Source organism: Triticum aestivum, chromosome 4B (assembly GCF_018294505.1).
Source record: "Triticum aestivum cultivar Chinese Spring chromosome 4B, IWGSC CS RefSeq v2.1, whole genome shotgun sequence".
Taxonomy (NCBI): domain Eukaryota; kingdom Viridiplantae; phylum Streptophyta; class Magnoliopsida; order Poales; family Poaceae; genus Triticum; species Triticum aestivum.
In genome coordinates, this window is record NC_057804.1 from 571247831 (window position 1) to 571271164 (window position 23334).

General features: G+C 46.0%; 1 protein-coding gene across 3 annotated transcripts; it reads right to left on the reverse strand.

The window, feature by feature from the left end:
* Nucleotides 1-3007: 3007 nt before the first annotated feature.
* On the reverse strand, nt 3008-11902 carry LOC123093322 (transcription factor ILI6). Of its 3 annotated transcripts, XM_044515251.1 has the most exons (4): nt 11700-11902; nt 10163-10281; nt 5110-5198; nt 3008-3398 (listed from the first exon to the last, which is right to left on the reverse strand). In XM_044515251.1, exons 2-4 carry the CDS (start codon nt 10240-10242, stop codon nt 3199-3201), a joined length of 369 nt encoding a protein of 122 aa, XP_044371186.1. In that variant the 5' UTR covers nt 10243-10281; nt 11700-11902; the 3' UTR covers nt 3008-3198. The 3 variants fall into 3 exon arrangements, with proteins under 3 accessions (XP_044371186.1, XP_044371187.1, XP_044371188.1); XM_044515252.1 differs by lacking the exon at nt 10163-10281; XM_044515253.1 differs by lacking the exons at nt 5110-5198; nt 10163-10281; nt 11700-11902 and adding an exon at nt 3674-4820.
* Between the last annotated feature and the right edge of the window lie 11432 nt (nt 11903-23334).

Below are 23334 nucleotides of genomic sequence, written 5' to 3' on the forward strand. Positions count from 1 at the left end.
CCTCGAACCTCTCTGTGAGCTTGGTAGCCGAACCTTCTCGCTTCGCCCTCTCCTCCTCCCACTTCTTCCCCCGTAAATTTCTTCTAACCTTCTTCGGTGGTTCTTGGGTTGGATTGATAGGGTCACCGATTTCTTCCTTGTTGGCTTGGGCACAGTTTTGGCTATGAAAAGGTTCCACTTTGGTTGCCCATTCAACTTCAACCAACAATGCATGACGGTGAAGGACTTCTTCTCCAACTTCTTGTACATCACACAAGCACGAGGAGGCTACAAAGTGAAACATTGTCGACAATGCATATCCATCTAGAGAGAAACAAAACAACACATGTCCGGCTAGTGATCAACAAAACTTTGCATATACGGCTGGTGATCAACTTACTTGCTCGATGAGTTGTGCACCACTAGGCCACCGTGCGATGAGACCTCTTGGATGGCGTACCATCGATGGTTGAGGGATTTCATTCACGACTACGGATGAGCGCGTTGGAGTAGCGCGCGAAATTCTTGTGTTCATGGAACGATACGTGTATGTTCCTCCAAAAGGTTGTGCCCTTTTGCTCTGTGCCATAGATCAGATCAATGCTAGTGTCCAAGCATGCATCGCACAATAGCTCGTCCTCCAGCATGCTGAAGCTTTCTCCTATACCCTTCTTCTTTGAATCGCCAGCTGCATCATCCAGATCATCATCCTCGCCGTCCTCCCCCCCCCCCCCCCTCCGGCCGCTGCTCTCCGACGGCCAATAATGCTGTTGTTGTGTGCCATCGCCGGTCTGGGTGTAGGACTACTGCTGCTGGTAGTTGCTGGACTGGGTGGGATCCGAGTCTTCCACATGTTTGTCCTCATAGCCCCCTCCTCCTCTCTCGTCTTCGTCATGGATGATGTCGAGCATCTCCCTGTCTGTGTTGGACCCTGGCTCCCCCGCTGTAGGCATTGCAGCCAATAGCATGCGGGCACCCATCTGCTCCCCCCCAGCCGCCGTCCGTGCGCGGACGAGCTGTGGCGAAGAATACTCGGAGAAGAGCAGCGTCGCTTTAACATTGACGATGTAAGGCACCGTACCGGCGAGGGTTTCGAGCTGCTTGGCGGCATAGTAGTACCGAGGCTTGTAAGGCTCCCGCCACAACGCCTTTTGTACTATGGGCGCACCCGTCTGGTGGAGCCTGCCGCGATCGCCTCATCCGCCACGACCTCCACGCCCAACGGCACCACCAGGCCCACCGACGACCTACCTCTTCTTGAGCTTCTCCTCTTTTGCGCCTTCGCTTTGACACGGCGTGTTTGCCGCGTTGCCGAGCTGATCTTCCGGGTGAGCGTGATGCTCGGATCCTCCGACACCTCCACCGGTTCCATCTCCGACAGGTTCTCGGACGGTTCCATGCGTCGGCGGCAGAAGGAGGGTGGAATAAAAGAGCGGAAATTGGGCGGAGAGGGGAGGATGGCAGAAGAGAGTGGGGGATTTTGGCGCGGAAACAATGCGAGATGCTCCAAAAGCGCGGGATCTGCCTTCTTTTTGGATGGGCCAGAGGAGGGAGGAGGGCAGAGAGCTTTTGTTCATATGAAGAAAGAGAAGCAGATCTATTCTAGACTCGATAAGTGTGGGTAACTTGGCCAATTTGGAAACAACGAATAATAGATCGCTACCCCTCTTTGTTTAGCATTCGAATCATCCATTTCACGTGTCCGGACTCCCGCAAAGCCCCCCCCCCCCCCCTCTCTCCCATGGTTTGCGGGAGAAAACACGTCAGGACCGCGTCACGGACGGATACAAAATCGTGTGGGATGGCTTCCCTGATCCGGACAGCGTGGTCCGAACGGATGTGGGAGGTTTACGGGTAGGCCTAGGAGATTGTATGTATCGATATGGATCTGCAAAAACTAAAATAAAAACTCCGACGACCAGCGTGACGTGGGAGGCTCGTGTGTCTGCAGCTGCGCTTTCACTCAAATCAAAAGAAGAAGAAAAAGACACAGCTGCTCAACAAGTTCCTCTTGATAACGGTGCGATACGCGTGCCACGAGCTCCAGCACCGTGCGGAATCGAAGCTCGCGCTAGGCGCTCGTGTCCTGCGCACCTCCACCTGACCACGCGTTTATTTTCTTTCTATTCCTTCTCCTCTGGCCGATGCTAACCCCAGGTGGAGGCGGTGGTTGCTTCGCCGAGCACAGTCGGTAGTTGCCGAGAAGTGGCCGGCACTGGCCGGCGGAACTGGGACTTTCATAGGATACTACTCCTAGCTCCTACTTCCTCCGTTCGAAATTACTTGTCTTGAAAATGGATGTATCTAGAACTAAAATACGTCTAGATACATTCATTTTCGCGACAAGTAATTCCGAACGGAGGGAGTAGTACCTAGCTTAGCCAGGATTGACTAGCGGGAACGAGTAGTGGAACCGGGTGCTATGCTTCTAGGCATGGGACGACGCCGGAAGCGCGCAGGACAGCAGAATCCTGTAGGCTCCCATTGAAAATGATATCGAGATATTATTGGATCCCCCCGTCCCGCCCACTACTGTAGTTTATCGTGTCATTGAAAAGGTTATCGCGTCTGTCTGCAGTCAATCGACAAGTTCATTCACACGGCCAGTGTCACTTTAATTCTACCGTAGTTTTTTGACCGAGCGCAACCGTCACTGCTCATGTCTCCTACTAGATGCATCGCCTTCGTTTTCCCCCTTCTTTTTCTTTGCAACAAGTCAGTATTCTCGGGAAGCAGGCGTTGCGATCAGTCATCAGGCCGGGCTAACGACCTGTGCTTGGATTTGTTATCGCGGAACTGTCGGTTGTGAAGTCCTGATAATTGCAGCTGCGAGATCTGGAAAGCAAGGGAGAGCGAAAGGAATCTGCCCTCATCAGCGCCCACCCTGCTGCTGCCCAAAAGAAGACAACTCCCATGAACCCTCTTGTGCCAAAAGAGGAAGCAAGCAACACTTCCCAGTTTTTTTTCAAGCATAGCAACACTTTAAATTGGCGCTGAAAGAGGTGACGCCTACTCTTGCACACACGAATGAGACACGAGCAAAATTTGCACGAACCACGACGAGCTTTGATTTAAGTACACACACAAAAAAGATGGGCCTGATTAAGACGATGACACGACGACAGCGTACACACGCGGATTAAGTAGGTAACCTGCAAGTCCGGTACTAATTAAAGATCGCTCCCTAGGCTACAAACGCTCAAATTCAGGCTTGTGCGCTCAGCAAGACAGCGACGAGGCGCCTGCGCACTGCATGGGAGCCGGCTCTACATCAGCAAGCTGCGGATGATTGCCGCCTGCGCGCTGCTCATGTCCGAGGTCGCCAGCAGCTCCGACAGCCTCTCGCTCAGGTCGTCCACCTCCCGGTGCAAGCTCCTGATGTAGGTGCACGTCTCCTGCAACACCCTTGAAGACGACACCTGAATTTTGAGAACCAAAGGGAAAGAGGATCCGTTGTCAGGCCAAGATCAGTATAACTTTAATGTTAGCTCATGCAAGCTGAAGCGTCGGAAGAGCATGCAATTGTAGGATTGTCCAAGACATAGCTGATCAGTTCATCATCATTAGGCCTTAATGTAACCAAGAGACTGAAAGGTGAATGCTAGACTGTAACTACAGAAGAGTCTAATTACAATTTCTAGAACTACCATTTGCTGCATATAAAGTGATAACGCCAATGATGAATGATACGTACTCTATCATTGCCCCGGAGACGCGCCTCAGGAAGGAGGTCCTGCAACTTGGAGACAAGGTCGCTGATTTGCTCGTCAGTGATCCTCGACGAGCCAGACTGCCTTGACCGTGACCTACGGCTCGACATTATGGCAAATGTGAGTGATCGGATGTACTTAGGAATTGGATACTTGGCAGAGAGAGCCTAAGACAGTGAGGGTTTATGGTTGGAGTGAGACAAGTTTGAGAGACAGAAGTGGTGGCAGACAGGGACGGAGAGGAACTAAGAAGTGGTGTTGGAAGAGAGGGAAGACAAGTTGTGCATGGGAGAAAGAAATGAGTGGCTACTAGGGTGTTAAATAGTGGCAGCTGCAAACCGAGAAACCCAAAGGGCAGGCAAGAGGAAGTGAGTTTCTTCTGATCCACACAGTGCTCGGCCCAGTCCAAGACCCTGACCTATAGGGACAAAACCAAACTATGGTCCAAATGGCAGTCACATGCAGGAAGTATTAAACTGAAAGCGGGACTGCGAAGAGAGAGAGAGAGAGAGAGAGAGAGAGAGAGAGAGAGACCATACTGAGGAGCTTGTGTGAGTCTCATGCTGCTCGTGCATCGCCGCTGCAAGTGGGAGGAAGCTTTGAACAACAGGAGATGAAGTGCTGGTGGGAGAGACGACTTGGAGGCCAGTACTGTCAGAAGGAGAAACACATGCCATGTTTCTCGAACTGCCAAAATATATGTGGGGTTTATTGTTCTTGCCCCACATTATGTACTCAATATGTGTATGAAATAAGAACAGTGGCTCTACAGTTACTGGTAGATGGCTTTGTTTGCGGCTCTATTTGGACATGTCTAGGGTTCAGTGTACACCCATGCATGAAGCACAAATCTCTTGTCTCCACAAACACTAGGGCCCGGGGGAACAGCGATACCGGGTAAATTCCAGTCACTACTCACTACTCTATAGATGCGCAAGTGCCTCCTAGACAATGTAATTATGGTGACATTTCTGTACAGTTTCCTAATTCCTATCTACATACCGATCCTGGCAGATCAGAAATTTTAGCAATCTCAGCTTTGTTCCTTATAAAAATATAACTAATACCATGCACAACTGCTGAAACATGAGTGCATGAACCGAACCGATCAGTTAATAGATTTTTCCGGCGCTGAATACCTCACAGCGTATCAGATTCAGCAGTGTCATGATGCTGACTGGTCTCTTCGATCATTTGGCACCCACGGCCCATGTCTTGCGGCGCCTGATAATCAATACATGTATGGGGCACATTGACAAGTGTTATTACACCCACACATTATCAGGCAGAATCAAAACCAATACTGTGGGTTCATGTATCAGATCGGTGCACTGTTTCAAGTACAGAAATGGAGTGAAACAAAGGAATGAGCTGGTTGCAGATAAACTCATACTTGCAATTTCGTGAAATGATTACTTACTGAAACGCTTTGGTTCCCCTACTTCAGTCATTTTCATTCTTGTTCTGTTGCTCAAGTTGACCTGATATAAAATGATGTAGCCAAGCTTCCTAAAAGTATGACAAGGAAAATGATCGGCAAGTTAGTTAGAAAGACTGAAAGTACGGAAAAAGACCCCCAACGTTTATGCAATAGACTATGCATGTAGATGCTTAAAACAAAACAGTAACGCCTTCTGCAAATTTGAGATTCCCAATGTATTAAGCTTGACGAATTAGCATATCTGAATCATGTATGCCCTTTCAGCTCCCAACAAACTCTCAGGAATGTATCAACACATGTAGGCTAACACAGTTTGCAACAAGTTTTACTTCATGACTCTGTATTATGGAAAAAACACTCCCATGTATCAGGCACAACATTTAGCTCTATAAGGAATAAGAGTATATGCATTGGACTATATGGCACCAAATATGTTTGCAAAATGCACCCCTATACTACAGATCATAGTAGAATGAATCTGTCCTTCCAGGAAAGAGTTGCTGGACAACTCAGAAGAATCATTGGGAATTTGACCAGTCAATGCAACGAGCCAGGAAGTACAGCAACTATAGCGCAACTGCCAGCTTTATTCCTTCAGTGACCTGACACCTGAGCTAGTAGGACACATATTAGCCCTTCGTACCCTCTAGAAGCTTGAGAGACAGTATTAAGATGTGAACATGACAGCAGAACCTCAAAATGTAAGCATGTGGGTACTTGCATTTTGACCCAAATCTCTACACTCACAAAAGTAAATCCAACCAACATAGTAAAACATCATACTGGAACATATAAAGTTTCCAGGGAGCTCAATGTTATTGATCATTTCAATCCTTAGATTATAAGCAGGTACTCCCTTCAATGCAATATGCCACAATTTGCCCACCAGCGATGATAATGCAGTCATGTAAGAGCTCAAGAGATCTAGCATACTAGTGTGAAACTTAATAATAGCAGAAACGCATCTTGTATTGTAAGATAATTTGGTAATGACGAACTAATGACATCGGACATGCACGAGCTGGTTAATAAAGATCCTATTAGCCTGATAACGATCTGATTAGCCAGCCAGTCACAGCATATACATGCACTAAAAGTTCTCTTTGTCTCAGGAATATTCAATTCACAAGATCCACTGCCAGTAGTACAATAATGCTGGATCGTTAGGTGCTGCTGCTCTGAGTGTAACTACCATCATACAGCTTGCCTAGAATACCAATTGCAGGGTAAGCTACTCCCAAATGACCATTTTACACGTAAGTACGATGAGAAAATAATATAAAACATCAAATCTCCAATTAGAACCAGCTAGTCGGTGATGATCCGAGCGTATCTTGATGGCAGCATGTCTCACGGGGCACATGTAGCTCGATCCAATTAGTAGAAAACGCCTACAGGTTATCACGTGGACATGGTATTGTTTATGAAGAAACCCCTTGGCCCCAGCCCTCCACCCAAGGTCACACACTCCAGTGAGATCAATCTTTTGTTTAAGTCTACACTTGACCAATTAAGAAAACAAAGAGTACTGCTTATGTACTATACAATAGGCCAAGTAGGCCTGCCTGCTAAACAGATGCTAGGAATCACATGCATTATCTTATCGTATTGCGTTACGTTAACAGACCCTCACATGCCTTACATACTTTAGATCTGTCACCTTGTTCGTGCGTAAACTTTGAAAAGTGATATGTGAATCATGAGGTCCAGGTAAATTTTGTAAAGATCAGCATGGGCAACGATGAAGCCTCATGGTCTGATACTGAAAAGATCCTCAAAAGGCAGGTCCTGCTCAGTTACGATAAGAATATGCAAGATGCAAATATTGGCCACAAAAATCGGTCTTTCCTCATCAACATTGGCATGATTTGGGCATCAGTTGGATAATCTTTTGACCACCGACCACCACACAACATTGATGGAGTCGTACTGGTCAGAAAAACTTTACATATATCACAGTTAGTTTACGTTATCATCACACCTTGTTGCCACAACAAGCAAAGGACTCTTTAGTCTTTACTAGACAAAAGAACAATTGAATTCCAGAAAAGAGTGACAATGTACTGACATCCTGAATGAAGATAAATCATACCGAGGAATGTGCCTAAAGGTATAGACAAGTAAAACAAACAATAAATTACCAAGGTTGATTTTGTAAGGCAAGAAGCTTCCACTCACACTATATGACTAACAGGGTTTTTAATGAAATGACAGGTACTACTCTGACACAAGAGAAGGAATCATATAATCTGGAGATACTGACGGTCAGCTGTCTTCAGTTCAACACTCCTGCAAGATGACTGGCTATTTCTAGGAAATCTAAGACCTACTTGCTAATAAATATTCAAACTAAGGTTCTGACAGCGCTCTCAGTGCCCAACAACCGAAAAGATACAATACAACTAGTTTTCAGTTAACAAGGAAAAGAATCCAGATCTTGCTGCAGAACCTCAACATGCTCATCATTGAAAGCTAGATTATACTAGGGTGGGCGGTTGGTAAACAGGAAATTAAAATAAATATTCTAAGGCTAAAGCTACAATCAGTGCACATCTACTAGTTCAGGCACCATCGGCTAAATTTACCCTAGTATTGAGTTTCGGGTGACAGACATTCAGAACTGGACAAAAATGAAAATAGAGTAGCATTGAAATCCCCCAAAAGGCACGTAAGAACGCACCGACATGTACTACGAAGTTGAAAATCATCTGCTAGTAGGGCTGCAGAACACGAAATACAATGTGCAGGTTACCCAGCAAAGTGATTATGCCGGTCTGGGGAGACATTTTGAGGAATACTGTTCACAAAAAGGAAGTGTGCAAGTGCACACGTCGATGCCGAAAGCTTCAACTCCCTTGGTTCTATCTTCAATGCATATCAAAGCCACCATATATTCATGCCTAAACTTTGGTCCATGTGTATCTGTTTTAGCCAAATAAACTACTGCGAGTTGAACACCATGGAAATAAGGAAGTGCTTCCTCTAGGGAGCAGAAATCTTTAGTTAAGACACTAAAGAGAATCACCATCACCTAATGGAGTTAATAATTTTCCAATCGTAGAATTTTGTGCCCGGGCGATTGGGTAGCCAGTTCCAGCTCAGGATGGTTTCCATGATAGTGATAGTCCCGTAGATACAAGTTGATTGATCACATAAACTCCTAGCACTGAATATTCCATTCTAACCCATTGTCGAAAATATCATCTGAATTTCCCAAATGTTAGTTTCTCCAATGACATGAGCATAAACTCAAATATCCAAACTTGGATGGACCAGATAAAATGAAGCATGCAAAAGTGCATGTTCTTGATAAAAACAAGTGTGAAAAATGCATGTTATAAGGAAAAATAAGGTGTGCAGAAATCGAACTCTTTCCTACCGCATTACAATTTTCAGAGGAAAAATGATAAAAATGAAGTATGCACCTGTGCTGACACCGCACCTGTGCTGACACCACATGTTAATAGTATTTTGTTGTTTTGCCGAGGTTTACGTATTAGGCAAGGGGGGCCATAAATAATTGCAGCCAGGACTCTCATCCGATTAAGTTTATTTTTGCCTGGTAAATAGATTACATCGTAACTCACACACAATGAACTAGGGTTCATACTTAATGTTTGGTAGAAGTTCTGCTCTAGAAGCAGTAAGAAAATTGCATTTGCGATCAATATGCAAAAATCTTTAAAGTATTTGGTTACAATTTCCGGTTCTGATGCAATTAGTATACGTATTTTACATGCTCAAATACTTATCAGTAGATATGTGTGTTTCTTTCTATAATTTATTACTCAATCTAGTAAACATGATTATAGGATTATAGCTACTGGGCTGATGCAACAAATTTTTTTTTTAAAAAACAGCACAAATGTAGCTAGACTAGAAAATCTATTTTGTTTCATGTTAGAGGTCCAAGATTGAGAATTTTAGTTCAATAGGTGTACCTACATTCAAGAATCGTTTTCACCAAGCCATGCATTTCAATTTACTAATACATTTTTAGTTATGGATCATAGATGTGAAAATTGTTGGTTCCAGAAAACGGGTGATAGTTACAGATTTATCAAGTAGTCCCTCCGTCCGGAAATACTTGTCGAAAAAATGCCTAAAAATGAATGTATCTAGAACTAAAATACATCTAGATACATCTATTTCTCCGACGAGTATTTCCGGACGGAGGGAGTATAAAAGTTGTTTAGATGGATACTGTAACCATGGCATTGGTAGTCCCAAATGTTGTTTTGTGAGTGGGTAGTACAGTCTGAATAGAGTAGAAGAGAATGAAAATTTGTTGAGACAATTGCAGCCTATGTGTAGTGTAATGTATGTCTGCACGCAAACAAGCTTCCCTTTACACAAAACCTACCACATATTCAGATTCAAAACCAGAGAAGCTTGATTCTCAATGATTGGATAACTAATAAATGAACCTTTACATTTGTTTACAAGAAAGAAGTTCCCTGAATCCATGATCTATACTGCAGGTTCAACAGCATCGTTAAATGCAATCTATACTGCAGGTCACTGGAGGTTTCAGTAGCTGAATCCACTTATGCAGTAGCTTCTTACAGAAGGTCATGGGAGGTTCCAAATCAGGAGCTACATTTACCAATGTAATAGCTTCTTAGGTAACATAGAACTAAAGGCACCAGCCCAGCATCTAGACTCTAGAGTAACAAAGTTAAATCTTTCGATGGTTAAAACTTAAAACACATAGCACTTGCAGACCTAGAATTCACACAGTAATGTTAGTAAGAAAGAAACTAGGCCGTCTGAATATATCATCTAGTTTTTGCTTCCTACTCTGTCCCTCTGCCCCATCTCTCAAACAAAGATAGGTAGTCTGAATATGTCACTTAGTCTTCGCTTCCTATTATATATCATTATGCCCCGTATCTCATTAAAGGTGCATCAACACATGATTCCCTAACGAACAAAAAAGCGGATCATATACAAATGCACTAATACAACATGAAAGCCTTTTTGGAGTTGGATCAAGCAATCATTTGCAAATAGCAATTAAGATCAAACTGACCCTGCAATTGACATATCATATTTCTTGACTGCTTTGTTCTTGTGGACACATCCAGAGTTTGGAAAAGGCACTTGGTGCATTCATACCAAGGAAGACCTTTCCGAATTCCTAGCATGGTCCTGCAGTTGCATTTTAAGTTATGGATCATAGATGTGAAAATTGTTGGTTCCAGAAAACGGCGGATAGTTACATTCGAGTAATTTAAGAAGTACAGAAGTGTTGTTTAGAGGGATACTGTAGCCATGGCATCGGGATTGAGTCGGTAGTACAGGCTGAATAGAGTAAATAGAGTAAAATTTGTTGAGACATAATTGCAGGCTATGTGTAGCATAATGTGTGTCTGCATGCAAACAAACCCTCTTTACACGAAACCTACCACCTATTCAGATTCAAAATCAGAGAAGCTTGATTCTCAATGATTGGATACCTAGTAAATGAACCTTCACATTTGTTTACCAGAAATAAGTTCCCTGAACCCATTATCTATACTGTAGGTTCAACAGCACTTTTAAATGCAATCTATACTGCAGGTCACTGGAGGTTTCAGTAACTGAATCTACATACGTGGTAGCTTCTTACTGCAGGTCAGGGAGGTTCCAAATCAGTAGCTAAATCTACCAATGTAATAGCTTCTTAAGTAACATAGAGCTAAATGTACCCGCACAGCAGCTAGACTCTAGAGCAACATAGTTAAATCTTTCCATGGTTAAAACATATAGCACTTGCAGAACCAGAATTCTCACGGTAAGGTTAGTAACAAAGAAACTATACGGTCTGAATATATCATTTACTTTTTGTTTCCTACTCTGTCACTCGTCCCATCCCTCAACAAAGGTAGGTAGTCTGAATATATCGATTAGTCTCCGCTTCGTACTATATATCATTATGGCCCATATCTCATTAAAAGTGCATCAACACATGATTTCCTACCGAACAAAAGGGCGGATGATATACAAATGCACTAGTACAACATGAAAGCCTTTTTGGAGTTGGATCAAGCAATCATTCGCAAACACCAATTAAGATCAAACTGGCCCTGCAATTGACACATCAAGTTTCCTGAATGCTTTGTTTGCGTGGACACACCCAGAGTTTGTAAAAAGGCACTTGATCCATTCTATTAGCAAGGAAGACATTTCTGATTTCCGTGGATGGCCATCTCACTCTTGGTACTGAACTTTTATCAGTTTGAATATATGAAGCGGTCTGGGGGCTCCATTCCTTTCTCTATTATTAATAACATAGGTCATGATCAACATCCTGATCATTAGGGTCTCTCTACCAACATAGGCCATTAATGCAAGCACCTAGGCATGGAATTATCGAAGCGCAGCAACAGCATTTCGAGGAAATGGTAACCGCAGCATAATCATCAGCATTGACTATTTGATGACAGCGAGCGAAGCATTGACTATTTGATGACAGCGAGCGAAGCACAAAAGTAAACCAAATCTAGGCGCCAAAATATATCTTACCACCATAAGAGTGCCGATTTACAAGAACACCATAATGTACGAAGGAGGAAGGGGAAACTTACAGCGAAACCCTAGCGGGAGATGGCGACATTTTGGGGAAGAGAGTGGGGGGAGGTGGCGCCATAGGATAGGATCGAAACAGAACGCCACTGGTGGCAGAGAGAAGCGAAGAGAGGGAGCGGAGCCGCGGGAGCGATCTGGGCGCGGCGGCACTGACGCTCCTCCGCCGAGACGAAGCGAAGCAGATTTTTTTTTTTTTTTTTTGAGAAATGCGAAGCAGGGTGGGATGGGTGGCGTGCGCGTCGGCTTCAACTGGGCTACAATGGGCTGAATTCCTTCAGGAGCTCGAGCCAGCCCGTTAAGGTTCGGCTCGGACCTTTTTTTTACTCGGGAAAGGAAAAAATAAATATGGGCCTTGAATCGGGGAGGTGGGCAGCCCATAACATTGTAGTAGTTTCGTGCTGACGGATTCAACAACGCAGCCCAAGGCGGCACGCGGCTGGCGCCGGAGACCGCAGCCGCGTGCGACGCGAGCGCGACCAGGCAAGAGCCACGCCCCAACCACCCACCCACCCAACCCCGTCGCACCACACGGAGTACGTACGTGCGTGCGTGCGTCCCCATCCCTCCAACGGACGGACGGAGACGGTGGTGGACGTGCAGCCACGGCCGTGCGGGCAGGCGCAGGCGATCGTTTTCGTCGTCAACCCAGCAGTAGTCCCTCTCCCTGTCCAGCCCAGTTGGGCGCCAGCCAGGCCACATGACCAGACGCCAACACCATCCAGCGACCTCGTCACACCTCGTGTGCGCTGCGTACGTGCTCCACATCAGACTCAGCGCGCCACGGACGGATCGAGCTACCGTCCAAAACGGCGTCGGTGTGGCCGTGCTAGTACCATCATCATCAGCTGCTGCTGCCAGGCCAGGAGCGCAGCTGCAGGCAGGCCGAAACAAACAGACAGCAGAGTGGTAGTGGCGGTACACGCCTTTATTGCCAGTCCACGGGCTCGCGCTCACACATCTCCGCTATACGTTCTTCTCATCAGGACCACACCTCGGCCATCGGCGTGCTAGCCCATCAAGATTCATGGAGGAGCGACCAACCCCATTGAATCCGTCTGCCCAGCCGTTGCATTTCCTCCGATCTGCGAGCCAGAGGACGCACGCATGCACCTGAGAGCCGAGAGTTTCAGAGCCAGCCACGCCCCTGCCCGCATCAGTGGATCAGCGTCGCAGGATGTACCACACAACCCTACCCGCTCTGTCCGTCCGTGTCGATCTTCGCCGGGGTCCGGCCCGGCCCGGCCCGGCCCGGGGGAAAACAACAAGGGCGGCGTGGTGGGTGGTACCGCGGTGGTGGCAGTAGTACAGGTCGTTTTCCTGAAGAGAGGCAGAGGCCACGTACTACCACTCGTATCGTACTACGGGGCTGTTTGGTTGCCACCTTAGCTTGCCACGCCAAAGTGTGGCGTGCCACAGCTCCCTGGCATGTGTTTGGTTCTATACTAATATTTGGCTCAGCCCATAGGAGCATCCGCTGTAGAAATTTCTGCCTAAGGTGCGGCGTTTGTTTTGAGCGCCACAGTTTGTGTGGCGAGCCACAGGTGTCCGCGTGTGGCTAGCTTAGGCGTGGCAAATAAGTCTCCAACCAAACAGGCCCTACATGAATTATTCTGCATTGCGGGCGAGCGGATGGATCTGGGTGGGGTGGGGTGGGTTCGGTACGACGTCCCCATCGGAGGTGAGGTGACGACGGGACGATTGGATTGACCAGCTCGAGCCATCGGTGCGGCAAGACAAACCTAACCGAACCCAACCAAACGCGTCGGCGTCGGCGTCGGCGTCGCCGGCCGCCGTATCGACCGCTTCGATCGCGTGTATATGGTGTGGTGGTGTGGGCGCGGCGGCGGGCGTACGTACGTACGTACCCGGTTGCGGGCGATGACGCGACGTCGATGGGCGCCGGGCGGGGGTGGACCGCATCAACGGATTGGACACCAAACGACGGTTGGACATGGACACCTGGACCAACCGCGCGGGCTACGTACTACTGTAGGTGAGTGCGCGTGTACGGCGACAGATTGGACAGGGCTTGGCCGCGGTGCGAGGAAAAAGGTCACGAAGCGGCGGCGGCGGCCGGCGCGACGCCAACGTACACGACCAGAGTTTTCTAGCTAGGCTGGGAAGCGGCGCCTCCGGACTGGCCTGGCCCATGATCATTTCTTCGCCAGCCATTTTTGATACGTACAAAAAAGTGTCGTTTTTTCTTCTTCTATCTGTCACGCTCGATCCCGCCGCGCACATCGGCGGGCCGCTGGAGCGTTGCGTCGGTTAAGGCCATGATGATCTCGATCGACAAGCGGCCGTCTTTGAAAAATGAATGGTTGGGGCCTGTTCCTGGCTGATCGGTTCACCAAAAGGGAAAACAGATTATATATATATACTCCGTATATGTGTACTCCACACTCCATGTACTAAGGCCAACTCCACCGCGTGACCCCAAACGGACGTCCGTTTTGTCCGTTTTCTGTCCGTTTGAATAGGGATTTGGGGTCCTGTCCGGGCGTGTCCTGGGATGCGGTAGCCGTGCGCCCAACGCGCGGCCGCATCCATTTGCCCCATCCTGTCCGCGTATACTTAAAAAACTAAAAGCAACATTTCAAATGTCAAGCCCTAGTTCAAGCCAGCGGCGGCCCCAGTTCATCACGCCGGCAACAGATCCAGCGGCCTACACGTCCATCGCCGGCAACACAGTCAGCCTCCAAAATGAATAGTTCTCCTCGCCGGCAACACAGCCAGCGGCCGGCAACACAGCCGGCCTCCAAAATGAATGTTTTCTCGCCGGCACACTACCAGCGGCCGGACGGGCGGGCGGGCGGGCGGCCATGCCAGCCTCAAAAAGAACGGCCACGTCGATCGGACGACCTAATTCAGGCCTTCGGCGTCGAGCATCTCCTTCTGCCTGGCCTCGAACCAGGCCCTCGTCTTGTCGCTCATCTTCGACAAGTCCACGCTCATGATCGCAAGGGCCACCTCCTAGACCCAGGCGTGACGTTGAGGTCGATGACGGCCGCGGGGCGCGGTGTGGACGGCGCGCACACGTCCGGCGACCCCGAGAAACGGGTCTGGCCGTCGTGCCTTGGCGGAGGGAAGCAGGGAAACATGGGCGCGGTGCGAGACGTCAGCGACTGGCAGTGAGTAGGCCGGGCGACCGACGAGCCTGTGCTCGCCGGGCCGACGGCCGCTGCAGGGAACCCGGCAGGACGGCCCATGCCAAGCATGAGGATGGTGTGCGCTTTGTTGACGATGTCCTCCTTCTCGTCGGCAGCGGCCTTGCGCCGCGCGGCCTCCAGCTCCTCGCGCTGGGCGGCGAACTTGGCCGCGGCGGCATTGACCTTGACGACCGCTCTCCGTTCCCTCCTCTTCGCCTATTCCACGTCCAACTTGGCGATCTCCTCCGGCGTGCACTCCGACCGCGGATTCCTTGGCGCCTTCTTCTTCACCTTTGCGGGCGGGTCGACGGCCAGGCCGCCGGAACTCGGCGGGGCGTCGGCCATGGACGGGGGAGAGAGGAGGCGGCGGGAGGGACGTGGAAGGGTTTGGGGCAAATGGCGCCAAATGGGCGTGGGGGATTTTGGTTTCTCCCACCGACAGGCGGGCCAGGGGAGGACAAGCCCGCGCGTCCCGCCCGTCCGAGCGCTGTCCGTTTCGCCTCAAACCGAGCGCAAGTTTGGGCCGGGGATGAGTCGAAAACGGACGAAATCCGGACATTTGTCCGTTTGAGGCCGCGCGCTGGGCCGCCTCTTTTATCCTTTTTACCCCAAACGGACGGGGGCGGACAGGATAGAGTCGCGCGGTGGAGTTGGCCTAAGTACCGGCAGTACTGGCCTGAGATGCATTGAATAATTTTAGGTCAAGGGTGGCTTCAAACAGAAGGCAAAGGCAAGGAAGGTAGCTAAGCTAAACTCGCCCGAAAAGCCAGCCGGTCAGCCTATGGATCGAACGAATCGTACTAGTGCTACTACTACTCCCTTGGCGTGGTGGTGTTCACCGGTCTTGCATGGATCGCTCAATGAAAAGCAAGCTTTCCCTTGAAGTGACATTTAATTTGGGCCTGCCCTGCCCTGCCCTGCCCAGTAAACGCAAATGCAAGAAGCCGCCACTGCGTCCATGCATGAGCATGAGCATGCAGCACAATGAAATCATTGGACCCGCTGGGTGTGATAGAAGGATAGCGAGATCAGGTGGGCCTTAAACATGCTTGCGTAGAAAGAAAATATCACGTCGCATCGCACACAGCGCAGCCAGCACGCCCAGCCCAAGCAAGCTGGTACCCTAGCCGGGCGGTGAGTTAGGCGTACATACATGTGAGCTCCTCAAACCAAATAAGTCGCTTTATTATAGAGGGTGGTGTGGTCACACGCGCACAGCTCATGCCACACCACCGAGGCCGATCTATCGTACGTGCACGTGCCGCCGTCCATGGGGTCGCTCGCCTCTCTCTCTCTCTCTGCCGCGTCTCCATTTCCACTTCTCTCTCTCTCACACACCCTGCCGCGTCTCCATTTCCACTTCTTTTGCCTCTAGCTAGCGAAGCCTTGTCGCCACTCGCAGCAGGTACGCACGCACGCACAGCCCTATCGCCCTACAGTCTTTTTCTTTGCTTTTGAACCCAACCCAACCTACGCGCGTACCATCTCCTAGCTAGAAAGCTACAGCACGATATTGGTAGCCATAGCTGTGGTACCGGCCGGCCGGCTGCATGATACAAATACTCCATACAATACTTATAGCGTGTCAAAATCAGGCGCCCACGTTGGAATCGTTTGTTTTTTCGAACGCCGTCGGAATCGTTTGTTTTGTAGCAGGGACAAATAGAAGACAAACGGAGTTCGGTCGTGACACGGCTCTATCTCTCTCACACACACATACACTGTGGGTTGATTCCACGGTGCCGCAATTTTCTACGCATTGACACGGCCGGGGGAGAAATGAAATCATATTCCTCCGTTGGTTCTTCCGTGGTAAGCGACCGGCGGATATATGCTGCGTGCATTTGTGCCTCTTTTAATTCCTTTTTCCCTCCGGCTCTCTTTCTTTCTTTCTTTCTTTCTTTTTCGCCCGATTCCACCATCGAGAAAGTTTGGGCTTTAAGAATTTATTCCCCGGCCATTGGTGGGTTAAGTTGTCATCACCCGCTCCAATTTGCTAAAGTAAGCAGTGGTATAGTTGGGGAGGGAATTTTTAGGCCGAGAGCCTCAAAGGAGGAACGGAAAGGGGGGAAACCGGGATAAAAAAAGATTAAAGCGTTTGTTGCACTTGGTGGTGTCATAGATGGGGGAGGGGAGTGCACTTCTTTTTAGGGCAGATCCCTTAATCCCACGCTTTGACAGGGGTAATCAACCCAGTGGGCACTACTAACAGAAATCATAACCCCAGTGGCCAAGGAATTCCATTTGGCTGTGTACTAGTACATCGTTGAGGTTGCAACATTTGTCGCTCATCCGGTAAATCTACTGCACACTAATAGTGTTTTGATTCACTGGAACCCCATGTAAACAACATACTCTAGCTAGCTAGCTAGGTGTGGCGCGCCTACTAATTATGGACGCTGAGCAGGCAGACTGCAACGCACATCACATTGATCTCCAAAAGCTACGTCTCGTCAAGACAAAGAAAGATTGTAAGTAGTAAATAAAGTTGTATGTGCTTTAAAAAAATGATTGTAAGTAGTAACAAGGTTGCTCGACTAGTGGTGCAAATAAAGTTGTATGTGCGATAGCTTATACGCCTTCTCATGTGTTCTTTAGCTTTTTCCTTGTTAGAAGGGACTCTAGTGACTTCCATTTCCATGTAGTCCTTTTCCCCCTTTTTTTCATAATTACATCCATTTCTATTTTCAGGCTTTCATCTACAACTGGTGTTCAAGGAATTAAGCATGCTATGTTTATATGCTAAACTGTCATATGCTACTTATTGGGATCAAGCGTCGGTTCATAGATATATACTACTCCCTCTGTCCCATAATATAAAAACGTTTTTGACACTAGTGCGATGTAAAAAACGTTCTTATATTATGGGGCGAAGGGAGTAGATCATTGACGGAGCGTGTTGCCGCGCCCGTCTATTTATAAAATGAAATGGTAGGAATATTCATAAATATATTACAACTTAAAACATATTGGATTTGTATAAATATAACCTACATTAGTTAGTAACTAAGAGAAATGACGTACATAATCAGTACAACAAGATTCACGGATATACATCGGCTTGGTATAACATACACAACAATGTGCACATGGAAAATACAACAAATCGATACTACCAAGGCAAAACAGATAATAAGCAGTAGATAGCGTACATGATGCATTAATGAAACTTCGCATGCCTCTATTAAAGGGCCGCCATGTTGAGAAACAAATGAGAACTAGGATGCTCTCTTTTCCCCCAAAAAATTGTTGATTAGAGCCCTAATGTTAGCATATAAAACTCATATTCAAAGACATAAGATTCAGGATTCTATGTTTGGTTCATAAACAAAACACTTCCTACTCTACGTTCCATGAAAAAGGAGGGTCGATTTCCCACATTATATCGACGCAAATTTCAAACTAAAATATGCTTACACCACCGAAACTATATTTAGGGACTGACATATGAGATTGTATCATACTTTTATCCTATCGAATCAAATTGAATCATTGCCCCATGGGTAAGAGGGCACCCTCCTCTTTTGTGTTTCTAGACATTGACCAGGTACATGTCACCTGGGTTAGGCGACCCTCTCCCTCTCGCGACCCCCGTGTCGCCTCCCCCGGCGGCGGCGGGGGAACCCTAAACGCGCCGCCTCGGCACCCTCCCCACCTCGGCCCACCACCTCGTCGTCGCCTGAGGCAGCCGCCGGGCAAAGCCCAGGTCTCGGCTGCCCTGCCTCTGCGTGGGGAGTTCCGAATCTGGAGTGGCGACTGTCGATTCTATATTCGACATATCTCGTAGTAAGGGTCCTAAGCTAGGTGTCTTGGAGCGATGGTAACATGGACATAGGGTTTTACCCAGGTTCGGACTCTCTCGAAGAGATAATACCCTACATCCTGCTTTTGATTATATTCATAAGGGTGTAGTACAGAGTACATGTATCTACCACGAGATTGTTCTAATGAATATGAGATGATCTATTGACTAGCCTGGTGATACACCTCCAACGTATCTATAATTTATGAAGTATTCATGCCATGCTTACAATAGTTTTATATGATTTTGGTATGATTTGATTAGAAGTAACCCGGACTGACGTTGTTTTCAGCAGAACTACCGTGGTGTTGTTTTTGTGCAGAAATAAAAGTTCTCGGAATGCGCTGAAAATCAACGAAGATTTTTTTGGGAAAATATAAAAAAATACTGGAACAAAAATCTACCGGAGGGAAGTCCCATGGGCTCCACGAGGGTGGGGGCGCGCCCCTGTGCCTCGTGGACTCCCTGTGGGGCCCCTTGACTTGTCGTCGACGCCAACCTCTTCTATAAATACCCAAACCTCCAGAAAATAACCTAGACCGGAAGTTCCGCCGCGGCAAGCCTCTGTAGCCATGATAAATCAATCTAAGCCCTCTTTGGCACCCTGCCGGAGGGGGCCATCATCACCGAAGGCCATGGGGAAGGATCTCGATGGGGCCATCATCGCCATGAAGGCCAAGGACCAGAGAGGGAACCTCTCCCCATCCAGGGGAGAGGCCATGGAGGAGGAAGCACAAGGGGGAGAACTTATCCTCCTCTCTCAGTGGCGCCGGAGTGACATCGGGAGGGGAATCATCGCCGCAGTGATCGTCTTCATCAACATCACCATCATCATCACCATCCTTATCTCTTTTATGAGGTCCACTCTCCCGCACCCCGCTGTAATCCCTACTTGAACATGGTGCTTTATGCCACATATTATGATCCAATGATGTGTTGCCATCTTATGATATTTTGAGTAGATATCCTTTGTCTTTGGGTTGATTGATGATCTAGACTAGTATGAGTTGTATGGTTTATTTTGGTGTTGTCCTATTGTGCCCTCCGTGTCGTGCAAGCGTGAGGGATTCCCGCTGTAGGGTGTTGCAATATGTCCATGGTTTACTTATTGTCTGCATTGCTTGAGTGACAGAAGCATAAACACAAATAAGTGGGTCACAACGTATGGGAATAAAGGGGACTTGATATGTTAATGCTATAGTTGGGCTTTACCTTAATGATCTTTAGTAGTTGCGGATGCTTGCTAGAGTTCCAATCATAAGTGCATATGATCCAAGAAGAGAAAGTATGTTAGCTTATGCCTCTCCCTCATATGAAATTGCAATAGTGATTATCGGTCTTGTTAACAATTGCCTAGGATAATTCCGCACACCGACCCATCATTATTCCACACTCGCTATTTATAATATTTAGAAATATATTCTAAATTTATGATAAAAACACCTACTTTTATATTTTAGCTCTTCGATATCATACAAAGTTATCCTCTTCATACCCACAACGTAGTTTTATTTCTCGTTTCTAGTTGGAAGCAAACGTTCGGTGTACGTAGAGTCGTATCAGTGGCAGATAGGACTTGAGAGAATATTGATCTTGCCTTTAGCTCCTTGTGGTTTCAACACTCCATGCTTATCACTTCCACCTTTGGAAATTGCTACGATGATTCCCTGCACTTGGGGATTATCAAGCTCTTTTCTGGCGCCATCGCTGGGGAGCAATAGCGTGGGGTTGATATTCTTAGGTGTGCTTGTTTGCTTTCTTCACTAAGTAGTTTTTGTTTTCCCTTTTTGATTTTCTTAGTTGTGGGTGAAACATACAAAAAAATCAAAAAAATGAAAATACAAAAAGATGCACTTGCCTCATATGCCTAAATAGTTTTCCAAGAAGAGAAGTGATTGGAAAGTTATGCATTGGAGAAGTGAGGGTCGACCTTAAGCACTTGTGTTCATGCTCATGGAAACAATGTAGAACTTTTCATGGAAGTTTCTCTGTAAATAATTATCCCCTTGTATATAAGCTTTCTATTATAAAAATAATGTGCCAATCTTTGGTTTTAGGATGATTAGATTGCTTGTTTACTATGTGCAGTACAAAAACAGAAACTTTGGCTGTAGCGCGTGAATTTACATTTTTTTACTGGAAAGTCAAATGGGTCTGAAACTTTTTGCACATTAATTCTCTATAAAAATTTTAAATTTTAATATTTTATTTAGAATTGTTGGAGTTAAAGAAGTTTACTAAATTTCCAGATTACTACAAGCTGTCCTGTTTTTGATAGATTCTGTTTTCTATGTGTTGTTCGCTTATTTTGATGAATCCATGGGTAGTATCGGGGGGTATGAACCATGGTGAAGTTGGAATACAGTAGATAAAGTGCTAATATTAAATTGAAATGAGTTTGCAACAGTACCTAAAGGTAGTGATTTGCTTTATTATACTAACGGATCTCACAAAGTTTTTGTTAAGTTTTGTGTGGATGAAGTGTTCGAAGAACGAGGTGTTCGATGTGAGAAGAATAAAGAGAGGCAAGAGTTCAAGCTTGGGGATGCCCAAGGCACCCCAAGTAAATACTTCAAGGATACTCAAGCATCTAAGCTTGGGGATGCCCCGGTTGGCATCCCATCTTTCTTCTTCAACAATTATCGGTATACCTCGGTTTTTGTTTTGTTCACATGATTTCTGTCCCTTGTGTTTTTCTTTTTCTTTAGGAATCATGCTAGTATGAGATAGCCCTTCATTGATTTATAGAATGTTTCATGTGCTTCACTTATATCTTTTGAGTATGGTTTTACAGAATGCTTCGTGTGCTTCACTTATATATTTTGAGCTTGGATATTGGTTAGTCTATATTAATTGTAGAATGCTCCATGATCTTCACTTATATCTTTTGGAGTATGAATAATACTATCATCTAAAGTGGGTTTGGAAGAGTGTCAACTTTAGGAATTAGTCATCCCACTATTTTGGAGGGTGTTGAATCTTAGTGTGATATTTATGAAAGTGGATTTGGAAGAATGTCAACTTTAGTTAGTAATGATTCCACTATTTTGAAAGAGGTTCCAATTGATTATGAGAACAAAGTTGCTATCTATGATGATTAATGTGATGACATGTATGCTATAAAGAATAATGTTAACCATGAAACTTGTCATCATGATTTTAATTTTCAATTGGATTATGCTTCACATGACGGTTATTTTGTTGAGTTTGCTCCCACTATTCCGAATGAGAAGAATTTTTGCTTATGTGGAGGGTAGTAAAATTTCTATGCTTGTAGATCATGAAAAGAATGCTTTATGTGATGGTTGTATTGTTAAACTCATTCATGATGCTACTGAAATTATTATGAGGGAGGAATATATGCTTGTAGGAGTTGCAATAATATCAAGTTTCCTTTCTATGTGCTTAAAGTTTCGAAGTTATACTTGTTTTGCCTTCCTATGCTAGTTGATTCTTATTCCCTTAAATTGTGTGCTCACAAAATCCCTAGGCATAGGAAGTGGGTTAGGTTTAAATTTGCTAGTCATATTCTTCATGATGCTCTCTTTATGTTTCAATTCTTATCTTTTATGTGAGCATCATTGAAATCGCCATGCCTAGCTAAAAGGCATTAAAGAAAAGCGCTTGTTGGGAGACAACCCAATATTTACCTTTACTGTTTTTGTGTGTCCACATGATTAAGCTACTGTAGCAATCATGTTTTATATATTTTATTTCAATAAAGTGCCAAGTAAGACCTTTGGGAAGACTTGGGTGAAAGTTAATGTGATCTTGCTATATAAAACAGAAACTTTGCGCTCACGAGATTAGCTGTCATATTTTACAGAAGAGTGATTTTGAGTTGATTCTTTTTGAATAAGATTAATAGACAAATTCCTCACGTCCCCAATTTATTTCAGAATTTTTGGAGTAGCAGAAGTATGGTTGTTGTTCAGATCATTACAGACTGCTCTGTTTCTGGCAGATTCTGTTTTTGATGCATAGTTTGCTTGTTTTCTAGTTTCTATGGCTTATATTGCTCAATATAAATTGTATAAATAATATGGTACAGTAGGCATTGTGTGAGAACAATTATGAATCTTTTCTTTGACAGTACCAAAGTGAATGATTTACTCTTTATCATACTAACCCATCTCACGAAGTTCCGTTAAGTTTTGTGTGATTGAAGTTTTCAAGTTTTGAGTGAGATATTGATATGAGGAAAATAAGGAGTGGAAAGACTCTAAGCTTGGGGATGCCCAAGGCACCCCAAGGTAATATTCAAGGAAGACTCAAGTGCCTAAGCTTAGGAATGCCCCGGAAGGTATCCCCTCTTTCGTCTTCAAAACCATCGGTATACCTTACTCGGAGCTATATTTTTCTTCGTCACTGTTGGAAATATGCCCTAGAGGCAATAATAAAATGATTATTATTATATTTACTTGTTCATGATAATTTTCTATTATTCATGCTATAACTGTGTTACCTGGAAATCGTAATACATGTGTGAATAAATAGACCACAACATGTCCCTAGTAAGCCTCTAGTTGACTAGCTCGTTGATCAACAGATAGTCATGGTTTCCTGACTATGGACATTGGATGTAGTTGATAACAGGATCACATCATTAGGAGAGTGATGTGATGGACAAGACCCAATCCTAAGCATAGCACAAGATCGTGTAGTTCGTTTGCTAGAGATTTT